Source organism: Danio aesculapii, chromosome 4 (genome assembly GCF_903798145.1).
Source record: "Danio aesculapii chromosome 4, fDanAes4.1, whole genome shotgun sequence".
Taxonomy (NCBI): Eukaryota; Metazoa; Chordata; class Actinopteri; order Cypriniformes; family Danionidae; genus Danio; species Danio aesculapii.
Window position 1 is genome coordinate 45,715,693 of NC_079438.1, and position 13,685 is coordinate 45,729,377.

A 13,685-nucleotide genomic window follows, 5' to 3' on the forward strand; every position below is an offset into this window, starting at 1 on the left:
GTCCACAAATCGATGACCTATAGCATGCGTCATGATAAAAACCTACAGTTACTGAATAGAGATGACTAAAAGACTGAACAGAAACCAGATTATAGAAGCTGTTCAATTCAAAAGAATCAAGATGGCAGATCTGTAGAAACAGGCCAGCGTCTCACACACAGCTGCCAGCAGCACTGAAATGTGGATTTGAGCATATTTCTATCAAACAGAGTCTCCTCTGGCACTCACCTGTGGGATTTGACACATCACTGAACGTTTCCATGGATAAAAAACACAGTCTTCACTTCAGGTTTCAGAGCTGAGAAAACTCACTGACCTATTTGATATAAAAACAGGCTGATTTTCCAAAGATCAGCAGTTTTTGTATGCAGGGAGCCATTTATATTTCTCGTTTGTTTGACTGGCTGCTAAAAATAACAGCTAGCTTGCCAACAGTGTAGAAAACAGACAAGCAGAAATCAATTAAGCAATTGGAAAAAGCAATTAAACACTGCCAGATTAATTACAAATGAAAACAAGTGCTGGTGGATCAGACAGCTTTCGGCCAAAGTAATCTGACAGGGAGAATCTGAAATGTGGATTCTCAATTAGATTCAGTCCTTCTCAGTATCACGAGAAACCGAAAAAAAAAAAAAAGACAATCTAGCAATCAGCCACTTTATTAGGTACACACTGATAATGTTGGACCTGCTTTTGCCTTCAGAACAGCCTTGGCTGCAACAGTTTTCTGAAAGCATTACTCCCAATGTTTTGGTCCATATTGACATGAGAACATAACACAGATCCTGCAGATTTGTCGGCTGCATATCCATGATTCAAATCTCCCATTCCACTTCATTCCAAAGTTCCACTATTAGATTCAAATGTAGACACTATGGAGGACATTTAGGTTTATATTAAGTAGATGCTTTTGTCCCACATTGCTTACAATTGAGAAGGCATTCAGTGATTCAACAAGTAAAGGCAATAGACATAAGAAGTGCTAATTATACTAAGCAACTGCGTTAGTGCTCAGAGAATTAAGCGCTAGAGTAAGGGGCCGATCACACCGAATGTGCTTTTGTGTTCTGAAAACGGGAGGCACACCTCATTGCCTTTTTTGTTGACAAGAAAAAAAGATGTCGCTAGGCAACAACTGAATCAGCTGGGTAATGTGCGAGAGTGTTGCTGTTGATATTAATATAATTTAAAAAATTAATAATATTGTGATATTCAAGATTTGTAACTCCGGATAACTAGTCTCTCCTCCATCTTCAAAAATCTTGACAACACAAACACTGCAGGCACCTCAACGGAAACCCCGCCTTTGCTTTCATTTGATTGGAGGATGAAACAGACGCGACTGACGTAACGCACTTTTTCCGCTGAGTTGACTTTTTTCAACTGCGAGCACACGGCACACAAGGACAAATACGTGAGGTGCAGCAGCCGGTTAAAATGCGAGTCACACAAGGCGCATAAGCAGTGCGCAAAATGCTCGCTGCCATTAGTAAATGATTAAAAAAGGCGCCTCAATACAAAAAGCGTGTTTGGTGTGATCAACCCCTGGGGGGGGGCTGTTTTTGTTGTAGTTTAGAGATATATGGAATGTGCAGATATATGTAAATAGATATATGTCTAGTGCAAATGTGCAAAACTAGCGCAAGTGTCAGTAAAAGTATCAGAGAGATGAAAGTGCGCTTTCTACAAGTGGTTTGTCAAATCCACTCACCTGTGTGAGGCACACTGAGAATTGCTTAGTGTTTTGAGGTTGTCATGTGTTGTTGTTGTGGTGGTGGTGGTGGGGGGATTATGGGGGTTGTGAATACATTGTCATTTTCATGGTTGAGCCAGTGTGAACCGTAGCCTCAGTTTCTTGCTTTACAGCTGACAGCAGTGGCACTAGTGTTTTCATCAGCTGCTGAAGTCCATCTGAGTTGCTTACATATGATTGGCTAACATATGAATTAACCAAGCAGTTAAAGTGTACCTAATAATGTGGCTGGCGAGTGAATATGCTATAAATCATTTATGAAACCATTAGAGACGGGTGAAAAACTATGAACCATGACATTTTGAGATTTAAAATCATTTATTTTTCCTCACAATCACAACTTTAAGGTGTTATTAGGAAAATGGCATTTGCAGTTAAAACTGAATTTACAACACCGTCATAATCTCACTCATAGCAAGGATTAATAGTACTTTACAGTAAATCACGCTCAATCCGAACAGAACCAATAAATTAACTAAAATATTTTCCTGTCAAGTGCGCATAGGAGCAAATGAAAATGTATACTGAAATACAGCTCAGGCTTTCAAACATAATATCCAAAATTGAGGATTAGCTGATTAGCATTTCCACAGTAATCAATGCTAAATAAAGAAACAACTGCAGTTAGTGCTTTCTTGTGCAAAATCTTTTAAACGTCAGTGCCGTTGGTTCCCTTTGAGGTTTGATATAAATAAATGTTGACAATTATGAACATCAGTTTGCGTTTGATTGGACATTATTTACACACACTTCAGTCTGCGCATCTAATAGCACCTCATGCTAACTATAATAGTTTTAGTTCAGTCAACTACTCGCACTATTGTCTTGAAACTTTTTTTTAAAAGTGAAAACACTACACAACAGCAATTTTATACCATTTCAGACTCAAAATGACATTAGTAGGAACAAACAAACGGCAAACTCAAGTGTTAGCTAGTTAGCATTGCCACTAACATTTCATGCTTGCAAGGCTCTTCATTTCAAATAAGATCCACAAGGTGAATATATATTTATGTATGTATATATAAATCAAACCTGATGAACCATTTCAACCTTCTAATGTGCTCGTCAATATGAGGCAACAGACTTGATCCCCTATTTTGAGTTATCAAATGGCACGGTAACACTTCATTCCACTGCAGTCCACAGTTTGCAATGTTTTTACACTACTCGGAAAACATCAGTGGTTGTGCTAGTTTGGTTTAGAGTGTGGGTTTTAGAGTTTGGAGCGAAAGGGAAGGCCGTCGTACATATCAGCTTTGAGTTGTACCCATTCTGCGAGCTTCTGTACGATACCTTTTTCCTGCGTGAGGACACTAGCCACTTTCTTTAGCTTATTCTCATTGCGCTCCAGGTAACGGCGCCCCTCGGCCTGCAGGTAGTCCAGCCTCTCTTGTCTGTTCTCGTCTAACGGGACGTCCTCGCTCATGTAAGGGTTAAAACGAAAGTAGGTGTTTGGGGGGAGGAGGGCGTCCAGCATTGTGTGGACCTCTATAATTAAAATAAGAGAGAAAGAGAGAAATATGGGCTTATATAGTCACAAACAGCAAAATAATAGCTGTGTTTAAGGATTTGAAAGGGTCATATCACAGTTTTCTTTATTTAGCTTTTTTTTAGGTAACAAATATCATGTACAAATCATTTGAATAGGGATGCTCATTTTGGTTAATTTTGCCAACTGACAACCGCCGCTTGTTAACCGAATATTAACAGTTAACTGGTCACATTAATACTCATTCTTCATTAATTCATTCATTCATTTTCTTTTCAGCTTAGTCCCTTTATTAATCTGGGGTCACCACAGTGGAATGAACCGCCAACTGATCCAGCATATGTATTACGCAGCGTATGCCCTTTCAGCTGCGACCCATCACTGGGAAACATCCATACACACTCGTTCCCACACATACACTACGGACAATTTTAGCTTACCCAATTCACCTATAGCACATCTCTTTGAACTGTGGGGGAAACCGGAGCACCCGGAGGAAACCCACACAAACATGGGGAGAACATGCAAACTCCACAGAGAAACACTAACTGACCCGGCCGAGGCTCCAACCAGCGCCACCGTGCAGCCTATTAATATTAAGTTATTAATTTTAGATTATAAATAATAATAATTGACGTGTCTATTTCGTGTCGGACACATTAAATATTGCATTTTAAAATACTGATTAATTTTAACATGTGAACATATTAACAACAGAACATCTTCAAGGACCTGCAGTGTTTCGAACAGCACCGACAAAAAATTTACTAAATAAAAAGTTTAAGAACATCTTTGGATTCAAGAAAATTAAGAAAACCTTTGAATTTGTTTGAGTCGTAGATTATGTGGCTATTTTAAAAATGAATATTTTATAAGAACTATTAATATCTAGTATTTTCTAAATGGAAAAAAGTTTGCTTTGTTGGTTGTACACTAAATCATCAAAACTATAGTCTATGTGTTCAGTTTATGAGTGGTGCCGGAGCGTGCTCTGATGGAGAGAAAATCCCAATACTCCGACTTTTGAAAGCAGCGATCAGAAAGTTTTGTTTTGCGGCTTCTTTCTCCAATAGTGCAAATAAACAGAAGTGTTTATGATGCGGATCCAGGACAGAGGCAATCAGCATCAGCGCTGGTTTGGCATCAACTCATCTGTGTCAAACTGACCAGCAATATCCTTCTTTCATTTTGCTTTTTTGGCAAAATATGCCTGTAGGCACGTGTGGTTGCACATGTTACCATCCCATTAACTTATAAGTGTGCAGCCTATGAAAGAAAATTAAAACAATATTTTTAATCATTTAACTGATACCATTAATTGGTTAAAAACGCAGCCTTTAAGGCACCCTTAATGGTGAATCGTTATTATGAGCATCCCCATATTTGAATAAAACAAAATCTATTAAAATTGTAATTTATAATTTTAATTAAAATAAATATTTTTTTATTAAAATTAAATAATTATATATGAAAAAAATTATAATTATACATATATTTGTTTAGCAATTATATACAAATGTTACATAATTTATTTGATTATTAAATTCTTAAAATAACTACTTTACTTTTCTTTAGAATTTTAGAACTTTAGAACAGATAATAAATAACTAAAAATAAACTATTCGCAATAACTCTAAGAATAAAACAATTAAAAGATCTTATTAAAATTAAAATCTAGCTAAAACAACACAACATTATAGATCAGAATAGTAGCAATGTTTCATGACTTCAAATGGTCATTCAATTAAAATAAAAAGTCATATTGCTTATTTTAAAGCATATGTTTTCCCCAAATCCAAACAAAATCAGACTCATGTCAGAGAACTTAAAATAAAAAAACTAAGTTAAAAAAAAAACCTTTGTAATTGTTTATATAAGGAAATACAGAGCAGTAGAGTAACAGAATGACACAGATGTGATCATGTGACTCTCACCTTCGGTGTCTGTGGCGCTGCTGATGACGTTGGTTAGTTTGGTCTTCAGGCTGGTATAAGTGCTTGCGCTGGTCTTGGTAGCGGTTTCATATCGACCTGTGCCCAGAGACACCACACACTGCACCGGTGTGTTCGGCCACAAACACTTGCTCTCATGGATGGCCAGAGCTGTAGGGTTATTGATCAAGAGACCACCGTCCTGAATAAAACCAGAAATGAAGAACACTTTAGCAAGAAATCCAACCTTAAGACTTACATTCCTGTTCAACTGGAGAAACTAAAACATTGAATTTAAAAGAGCCATGACATGTGAAATCAAAGTTGCCTTGAGTTTTTGACAAATAAGAGGTCTTTGATCAATTAAAATGTCCTGCAAGTTTCAAGACTTCAAACACCCTTCTTGTTATAAACATAGCATTTCCGAAATCTAGCTGTAAAAAATGATTGGTTTGCCAATGAGGTTCCGTGTGACATCACAGTTGTAAATAGACTCCGCCTCCAGATCACAGGCTTCGCCCGTCTGCACATTCATTTGCTCATACTCTTAGACTTATAATATCACTGATTTCCAATGCAGTGATGTTAGCCATCAATCAAAACAAACTGACCAGCTCTAAAGGACACGCCCACTTAAATAAATGTTTAGAACAAAGGTCTCAAACTGGATTCCTGGAGGGCCACAGCCTGCACAGTTTTGCTCCAACCCTAATCAAACACAGCTGATCCAACTAATCAAGGTGTTCAAGACTACAATGGACAATTAGGCAGGTGTGAGTTGGAGGTGGTTGGAGCTAAACTATACAGAGCTGCGGCCCTCCAGGAATTGAGTTTGAGACCATTGGGTTAGAATGAGGGCTATCATAGCACTGACATACCTCAGACAGACGTAATCTGAGAATTTAACTGAAGACAAACAGAAAAAGCACTTTCATATTTTAATTAAAATTACAAGGACAAGCAATCTTTATTTCTTAATGACATGCCCAAATGAATTGTTCACCACAAAACTAGCAATGTGAGCTAACAAAATCAATATGGTTAGCTATGGTTTCATTTGTACGTTAATGGTGATTTTCTCAATATTTTGTTTTCAATATCTTGACTGAATATTGTCTTATCTTAACAAATTATACATCATTCATGGAAAGATTATGTATTGCAGTTGTAGAATTATGTAGAAATGTACAGAGCATTAAATTACAATTCAAGTCATGAAACCTTTTTTAAAAGAAACATTGTTGTTCCTCCAACAAAACTATTTCTATTCTCATCTGAGAGCAAGGCGTCTTTGTGGAAATCTGGGTTGTTCTTTGAAATACTTGAGGTGGGACATAAAAGAGGTGAATTTGCATTTCCAGCTGATATGATTATGGGAATAAGGATCTCTGCTCTGTTGGAGACGTGGGTAGATGTGTTCATTTCACCTGGGGCTTGTGCAATCCATTTATTTGGCATCATCCTTTTCTGTTTCCATGCCTTTCTTTATGAGCACATCAGAGAAAACAAGATGAATTTGTCTACTAGACAGCATCATTTATTTCTCTAGTATGCCCTAGATTTTAGTGACACAGATACTGATGTGGATCACTGAGTCAAAGGATATCAATATAAGGCTTACTGAACCAATTATTCAAAAGAATCCATCACAAATGTGACATTTAAGCAATTCTAAAAGTGAGTTTTAAAATTCTCTCTCTCGCTCTCTAACCAAATAAGTTTTAAAGTTGATGTTCTTTTTTTCTGTGGAAAACAACATGATTTTTTTATTACAATCAAGCTGTCACGATCACCAGTGATCCATGTCTTGCAGATCGCTGGTAAACATACACATCACCCGGACTACAATTCGGTCACATTATGAACTACATTTCCCATCAGGCACCTCACTTACACACCAGTTCCGGTTCACCCCTGATTACCCACACACACAGCTAAAGCTCGTAAGGATGCATTTCCAGGACTATATACACACACCCCTGTTATTGTAACACCACAAAGTATTTAGTCTTTCCGTGTTCCTTGACCCTTGCCTTGTTTCCGTTGTTTGCTGCCTGTATCGACCATTTGCCTATGACTTGACTACACTTCTGGACTACCCTTATATGCACCTGTTTGTACCTGTTGATTATTGCCTGCTTGAATACGATTCTTAATAAAACTGCATACTGGATCCTCACTCCGTTATCACTCGACTCCCCTTTGGTTACACAAGCTCTTTTCTATACAATGACTGATGGCCAGTTTTAATCTGAGCTCTCATAGACTTCAAATATAATTCATGCTTCATATAAAAAAAAATTATGTTATTTATTTATTTATTATTTATTTCTCGATGTGGAACTATTGTTGGTTTGTTGTTAGTTAAACATTTTTTATATTCACATTTTTAGTTTCTATTTTAAATTTAAGTAAAGATTTAGCTATTATGCTTATAAAACGTCATAAAAGTTTTTTTATTTAAAGTTAATTAAATTAAAATTATATATAGATTTTATTTTAATTTATAAATTTATAGATTTTATTTATTTAATTTTAGTAAAAACTTTCAGTCATCTTGTAGTATTTTTAAATTATTTATTCATTTTTTTAATATCCAAATATAGACCATTTTAATGTGGTAATGTCACCCATGAACATTTCCTGCTTGCCATCAAACTATATCCTAACTTTCACAACAGGGCAATTCGATCATAACTTAGTGTTAAAGCAGCTATCATAACATTATTTATCAATATGTGGCTTTTTTTGGATTCTTGGAAGCAATAGAAATTAAAAACGTAAACAGGAAATGCGTTGGGACCGTTGTTTTGGTTTACATCCTCAAAATAGTCCATAGTTTTATTCATTTAAATTTTATTCTCAGTTATTTCAGATAGTTGTCAATAAATATTTTGAGCAAATTAATCAACTAAAAAAACAGAAATAAAAATAAAATAAAGATTTAAAATGCCGTCGGCGCAATAGCCTAGTGGCTAGCGTGCTGACATGGTGCAGTAGCACTTCCGGGCGTCCCGAGTTCGAATTCAGGCTTGAAGACATTTCCCGTTCCTACCCCCTCTCTCCCTCCCACTTCGCTTCCTGTCTGAAATACTGTCCTATCAACTTAATAAAGGCAAAAAGGCCAAAAATAAATTTAAGAAAATATATTTAAAATGTCAAAAATAAACACTAATTATTCAATAACACTTTACAATAAAGTTGTATTAGTTAATGTTAGTTCAATCATTTACTAAATGAGCTAACAACGAACAATACATTTATTAAAATATTAGTTCATGTTAGTTAATGAAAATACAGATGTTCATTGTTTGTTCATCTTAACTCACGGTGCATTAATGTTAACAAGCATGAATTTGAATGTTAATAATGCATTAGTAAATGATTAATAAATGGTGTACAAGTGTTGTTCATAATTAGTTCAAGTTAGTAAATACATTAACTAATGAAACCTTATTGTAAAGTGTGACCAATTATTCTATTAATGAACATAATAGCATCTAATTGATACTAAAATTGCACTGCTCAATAAGTGCAAAAGCTGCTGTTCCACACCAAAAACTAAATATTTCCTCAATGAGGGCGAGTACAGAAAAAACTGAATTTCTGGGTGAACTATTCCTTCAATGACTCAATCATTTGAACAAAGAGGAAAAACTAACAAACAGCAGTGCACTGACTTGTTGTTTGATGGTAGAGGGCCCTTGAGGAGAGTATGCATAACAGATTACAGCCCTGGCAAGTGGGGAAGAAACTGAAGAGCCATTCAGACTGAGAAAACCAACGAGAGAAGCTTTGCCACCGGTGGCATTCAGAGTCCGGGCATCGAGCGCTCTGTTGGCAACAGGTTTTAGAGGCAGCCTCTACTACATTTGCATTTTAATGAGGACACATTCAGCCCACACTGCAAAAACATACATCAAAACAGAGAAAGGCAGCTTTAAAAGAGGAATTATGGGAAGATTAACCTATTGGATGTGTGTTAAGTGGGTTTAGTCAAGCCTTAGGCTAAAAAAATGGAATCAGCTACACCGACTATTAGATAAAGAAGAAATATCATCTAAAAATAGTTATTTCTCCTCTTGTTCGCCAATAAATTAGGCCTTCCCTGAAGACAGTGTCAGTCTACATTTCTCATCTAATGTTCTCCAAGAGAATGTGTGACTGCAAAATGAGGATTATATCTGATGCACGCATGAAAACACCAAGCAGGGGATTAAATAAAATCATATAACTTACACATGAGATGTGTTAGGAGATTTTATATAGCCTAAAACAAAATCAAAAAGAAATTAGCAACATATTCAATATATTTTAAATGAAACAACAGATTAAAAAGAAATATGAATATGTAATGTTATAAATCTAGCTATTTAAACAAGTGATATACAAGTATTTTGTTTACTTAAAAATCTATTAAATCTATTATACAAATTATACAATCTACTTTAATATGTACAAATTATTGATTTTTTTTAAATCAAGTAATGATGTCCCATTTTTAATTAAATTAAATTAAATTAAATTAAATTAAATTAAATTAAATTAAATTAAATTAAATTAAATTAAATTAAATTAAATTAAATTAAATTAAATTAAATTAAATTAAATTTAATTTAATTAATTTTAATTTAATGCTTCCAAAACAATATAAAACAAATAATTTAAAAATATAAATGAATTAATTTATAGGGTTAAATAATATCCATAAAAAATATTCTAAATATTCAAACTTTTTGCTTTATTTTTATTATTGTTTTCATGTAATTAAAAATATCAAATTACTGAATTTGTTTTTAAATCACATAATTTTGAAATGATCCATAAAACTCAGAAATTGACAACAATCCCTCAAGTGCCGTTTTATAGCACCATTAATAACAGTCCTGCCATCCTCAGACCCCAGATCTCATTGGATACTCATTGAATCTGTCCATTCATTTAGCTCAGTGACAAACAGCTTTATATGACTTTTTTGGGACAACAGGCGCATTGTGGAAAGCTGTATGTGACCTTGGTGGATGTCAATAGGCAAACGGACAGAATGACGCCTTCCTGAAGGCTCAACAGGCTCTGCTGAAGGCTACGATTCAACATGAATGTGTGCCGCTTAGCAGAAAGACTTCAGGCCGATGAAATCTCAGGCTGTGAGGACGCGTTCAGTTTGGCAGCGCTGGATTTGTGCCAGTTTGAGCTGGATGAAGACAGGCAGAAACGCAAAAAGACCTGACAGATACTCCAGGGACTTTAACAAAATGATAAAAGACTTTGCTGGAATGGATGGCAAGATTATAGAACCTACAATTACCTAAATTCAAGGTCTTTTTTTAAGCTATCCAAACAGGATTAAAATAATTGAAGGATGTTTCACATACATTCTAACGCACAATAAAAATAACCTAAATCAAACATCTGAAAAGCAACTCTGATAATAAATAGAGGACACTTTCAGATTCCTCCTATTTATAGGTGCTAATCTGGCACATGGTGGTGAGGTTATTAATTATGTGACAACAACCCTTATTTACCTGGCAGTCTCATTTTCCAGCTTTCAGTGACTTGGTGAAGATTGTGATTTGTAGAATTGCTCACTAGTTTCAGAGTTCGTCATCAAACTAGGGAGAGACTAAACCTAAAGTGTGTAAAGGCCAATTCACACCACAGACAAACATCAACAAACAAGTCTGTCTGAGTTTTCTGTATCGGTGTGTTACTCTGACCTATCGGTGTCTGTTGTGGCTAATTTGAGTTTATTTTCACCCAACTAAACATGTTCAATCAGTCTCTGTTGGTTTATGGAACGTCTGAAATGTAATCTGACTAGGGACCAGATAGGCTTCACTTAAATGAGATCCAAGACCTGTGAAGAGAGGATGCCAACCATCGAAGACTTTAAGGACAACACATACACTTAATACACATCATTGAACACGTACGCAATGACATCACCTATATACTATATATAACTGCAGGTGAACTATGCTTATATATAATAACTTTAACTGTTAAAACTATTAGTTACTAGTTAAAGTAATAAGCAACCAATAAAGTTATGGTAATTAATAACTTTTCTGATTTTGATTGGGTAAAGCTGCTTCGAAACAACAATTATTGTGAAACGCGCTATACAAATAAACTGAAATTGACTTGAATGAAATGTCTTTTTAGCCTGGAGAAGGATAATTTAATTAATTGTTTAATTATTGCGCGTGGCTATTGTTGCGGCAGTGTGAACATGACAGAATTTCTTTACAACATTATAAATAAAACAACCAACTTGTTAGAGTTTGTTGGCATTTCTGTGCGGTGTTGCTGAAAGTAAACATCTTTTGAAGGATGTTTTCTGCAGCAGGTTATACGGTCACGTTTACACTGTCAGGTCTTGATGTCCAATTCTGATTTCTTGCCTATATCTGATTTTTTTGCCTGTCCGTTTACAAATTCTTTTAATTGTGACCCATCTCCGATTCATGTGTTTACACTTGCTATGCAATTTACGACGTCGCGCATGTGTAAAGGCGGGTTCTAGCATCTGCGCCACACTAGCCACGATGGAAGAAATTGTCTTGTATTTAGCTCTGCGAAATATGTGAAGTTCGCCTGATTTTAAAATGATGTTGAGGCAGAGGAGGAGGAAAAGGGCCGTCATCGCAACTTGCGCCTATGGTTTACATATGGTGTCCTCCACCATTCAGAAGAATCTGTGGGTACGAGAGAGATCTCAGGTCTGGTGGGAGCAAATTGTGACCACTTTCCTCCTCCACGTTTACCACGTCGGCGTCTCCACACATGCTCCTCCTTCATCGTCAATAAATGGCGGAAAAGTACCACATTGACTAAACACAAAACGGAATGCCTCAATAAATCTGATCTACCTGTTTACATGATAGTTGCATTGTCACTTATCAGATTTATATCTGATTTATTTCCACATATAAAGGAGACCTGAAACCGATCTCTGAGTATCCTGAATGTATGTGTTTTTTTTTGTGTTTACACGGTCATAGAACAGATCCGATCTGTGTCACATATGAGCAAAAAATCGGAATTGGGTCACATTTAACTGGCTGTGTAAACGGGGCCAAAGTGAATGAAAATGTTTACCAGAAGCTGCTTCTGCAACATGCAGTTCCATCCATTTGTTCATCAGCAAATCAGACATAAATTATCATAAACCTCATCACACAACAAAACAGATAAAGCAGTTTCTTGAAGCTGAAAACACTGAAATAATGAAATGGCAGTCCAGAGTCCTGACCTAAACCTGATTGAAAATCTGTGGGAAAACCTTGGCGACAAAGTTATAGCTAAAATACACTACAGTCAGTGAACGAGTTCATAGTACAGCAGTGTGTGTGAGAGACTAATGATGTCCTGTGACCAAAGACTTGCCCAAGTCATAAAAAAGCACTTTCTATTCTAATTAATTTCTGACTACTTTAACATTCATAAATATTACTTCAAATCTTTCTTTGTGCTATAATCATTATTGTTCTTTAATTTTGAACACTCTGTTTTCCTGCCTTGAGTTTTTGTAAAACACTGATCTACTATAGTCACCCCAACCAAAAATTCCTTCCTTGATCTCCACTGTAGTTTGTGTACGCAGTAAAATGACTTCTCAAAGTGCAAATAATACGCTGCTACACTGCAAGGCCATAAGCATTCGAAGAAGAGTGGATCAGAGAAGGAGAACAATCCCTCTGACAGGAATCTTTTTAAACAGTATTTTGAGAGGCACTTTAAAGGCAGCCGAAACTGAAGTGCCCTGAATGAGGGCACTCAAGAACAACACTAATGAGTCTGAACGCACAGCCCTGATGAGGCAGCAGGAAATGATCTGAGTGCATGTATGTGCAGAGTTTGCTTTTCCTTCATCATCGTCTTCTGACAACAACCTAAAAGGATTTTTAATGATTTTCAATCTCTGGAAAGATGCATGACGTCATTACATATACAGTCAGAGCACTCGGTATCATGTCGAAAAAAAAGGTATTTTATAAATAAATAACGCTTAAAACACAGATGATGGCAAGGGCAGATTGTGTAGTCCGAATTTTGTGTAGTTTACCTGGTGGAGGTCATTTCCTAGCACAAATTCTTGGAAGTATCCTGGAGCGGCGGACGATGCTCGAATGGCCTGCCACATTTTATGCTGACAGCTGCCCAAGTAGTGCGAACGAACCCCAGGTAGGAAGTTGTAATTCCTGAAGACATAAGCTTTCAGTGGCAGCCCTCTGTTCACAACCGTGCTCACTGCTGACACCTAGAGGAAACAATGAATGGTTTATTTACTCATTGAACAGATGAAAATGGCAATTGTTTTTTGAGATATGTACTGAAACACACCTTGGGGCAGTTTGGGTTCTTGGAGGTCTCAACCATAAGTCCATGTCCCATTTTTTCTCTGTTGAGAATTAACAAACGGTTAAAACAGTATGCATTGTGCGCTATACACTACTTTATTTGTGGTGTTTGTATTTTTAGTGGAGACTGTTTTTCTTTTGTT

The 13,685-nt window shown here is 36.1% G+C and overlaps 1 protein-coding gene across 1 annotated transcript in view; it reads right to left on the reverse strand.

The window, feature by feature from the left end:
- Positions 1-2,052: 2,052 nt before the first annotated feature.
- Positions 2,053-13,685, reverse strand: part of pnpla8 (patatin-like phospholipase domain containing 8) — an 18,976-nt gene continuing 7,343 nt past the window's right edge. The window contains exons 7-10 of the mRNA XM_056455807.1: positions 13,526-13,583; positions 13,248-13,442; positions 5,180-5,378; positions 2,053-3,244 (exon numbers count right to left, since the gene is read on the reverse strand). Of these exons, the coding sequence (XP_056311782.1) occupies positions 2,970-3,244; positions 5,180-5,378; positions 13,248-13,442; positions 13,526-13,583 (727 nt within the window). The 3' untranslated portion in view covers positions 2,053-2,969. The remainder of the gene's footprint in view (positions 3,245-5,179; positions 5,379-13,247; positions 13,443-13,525; positions 13,584-13,685) is intronic.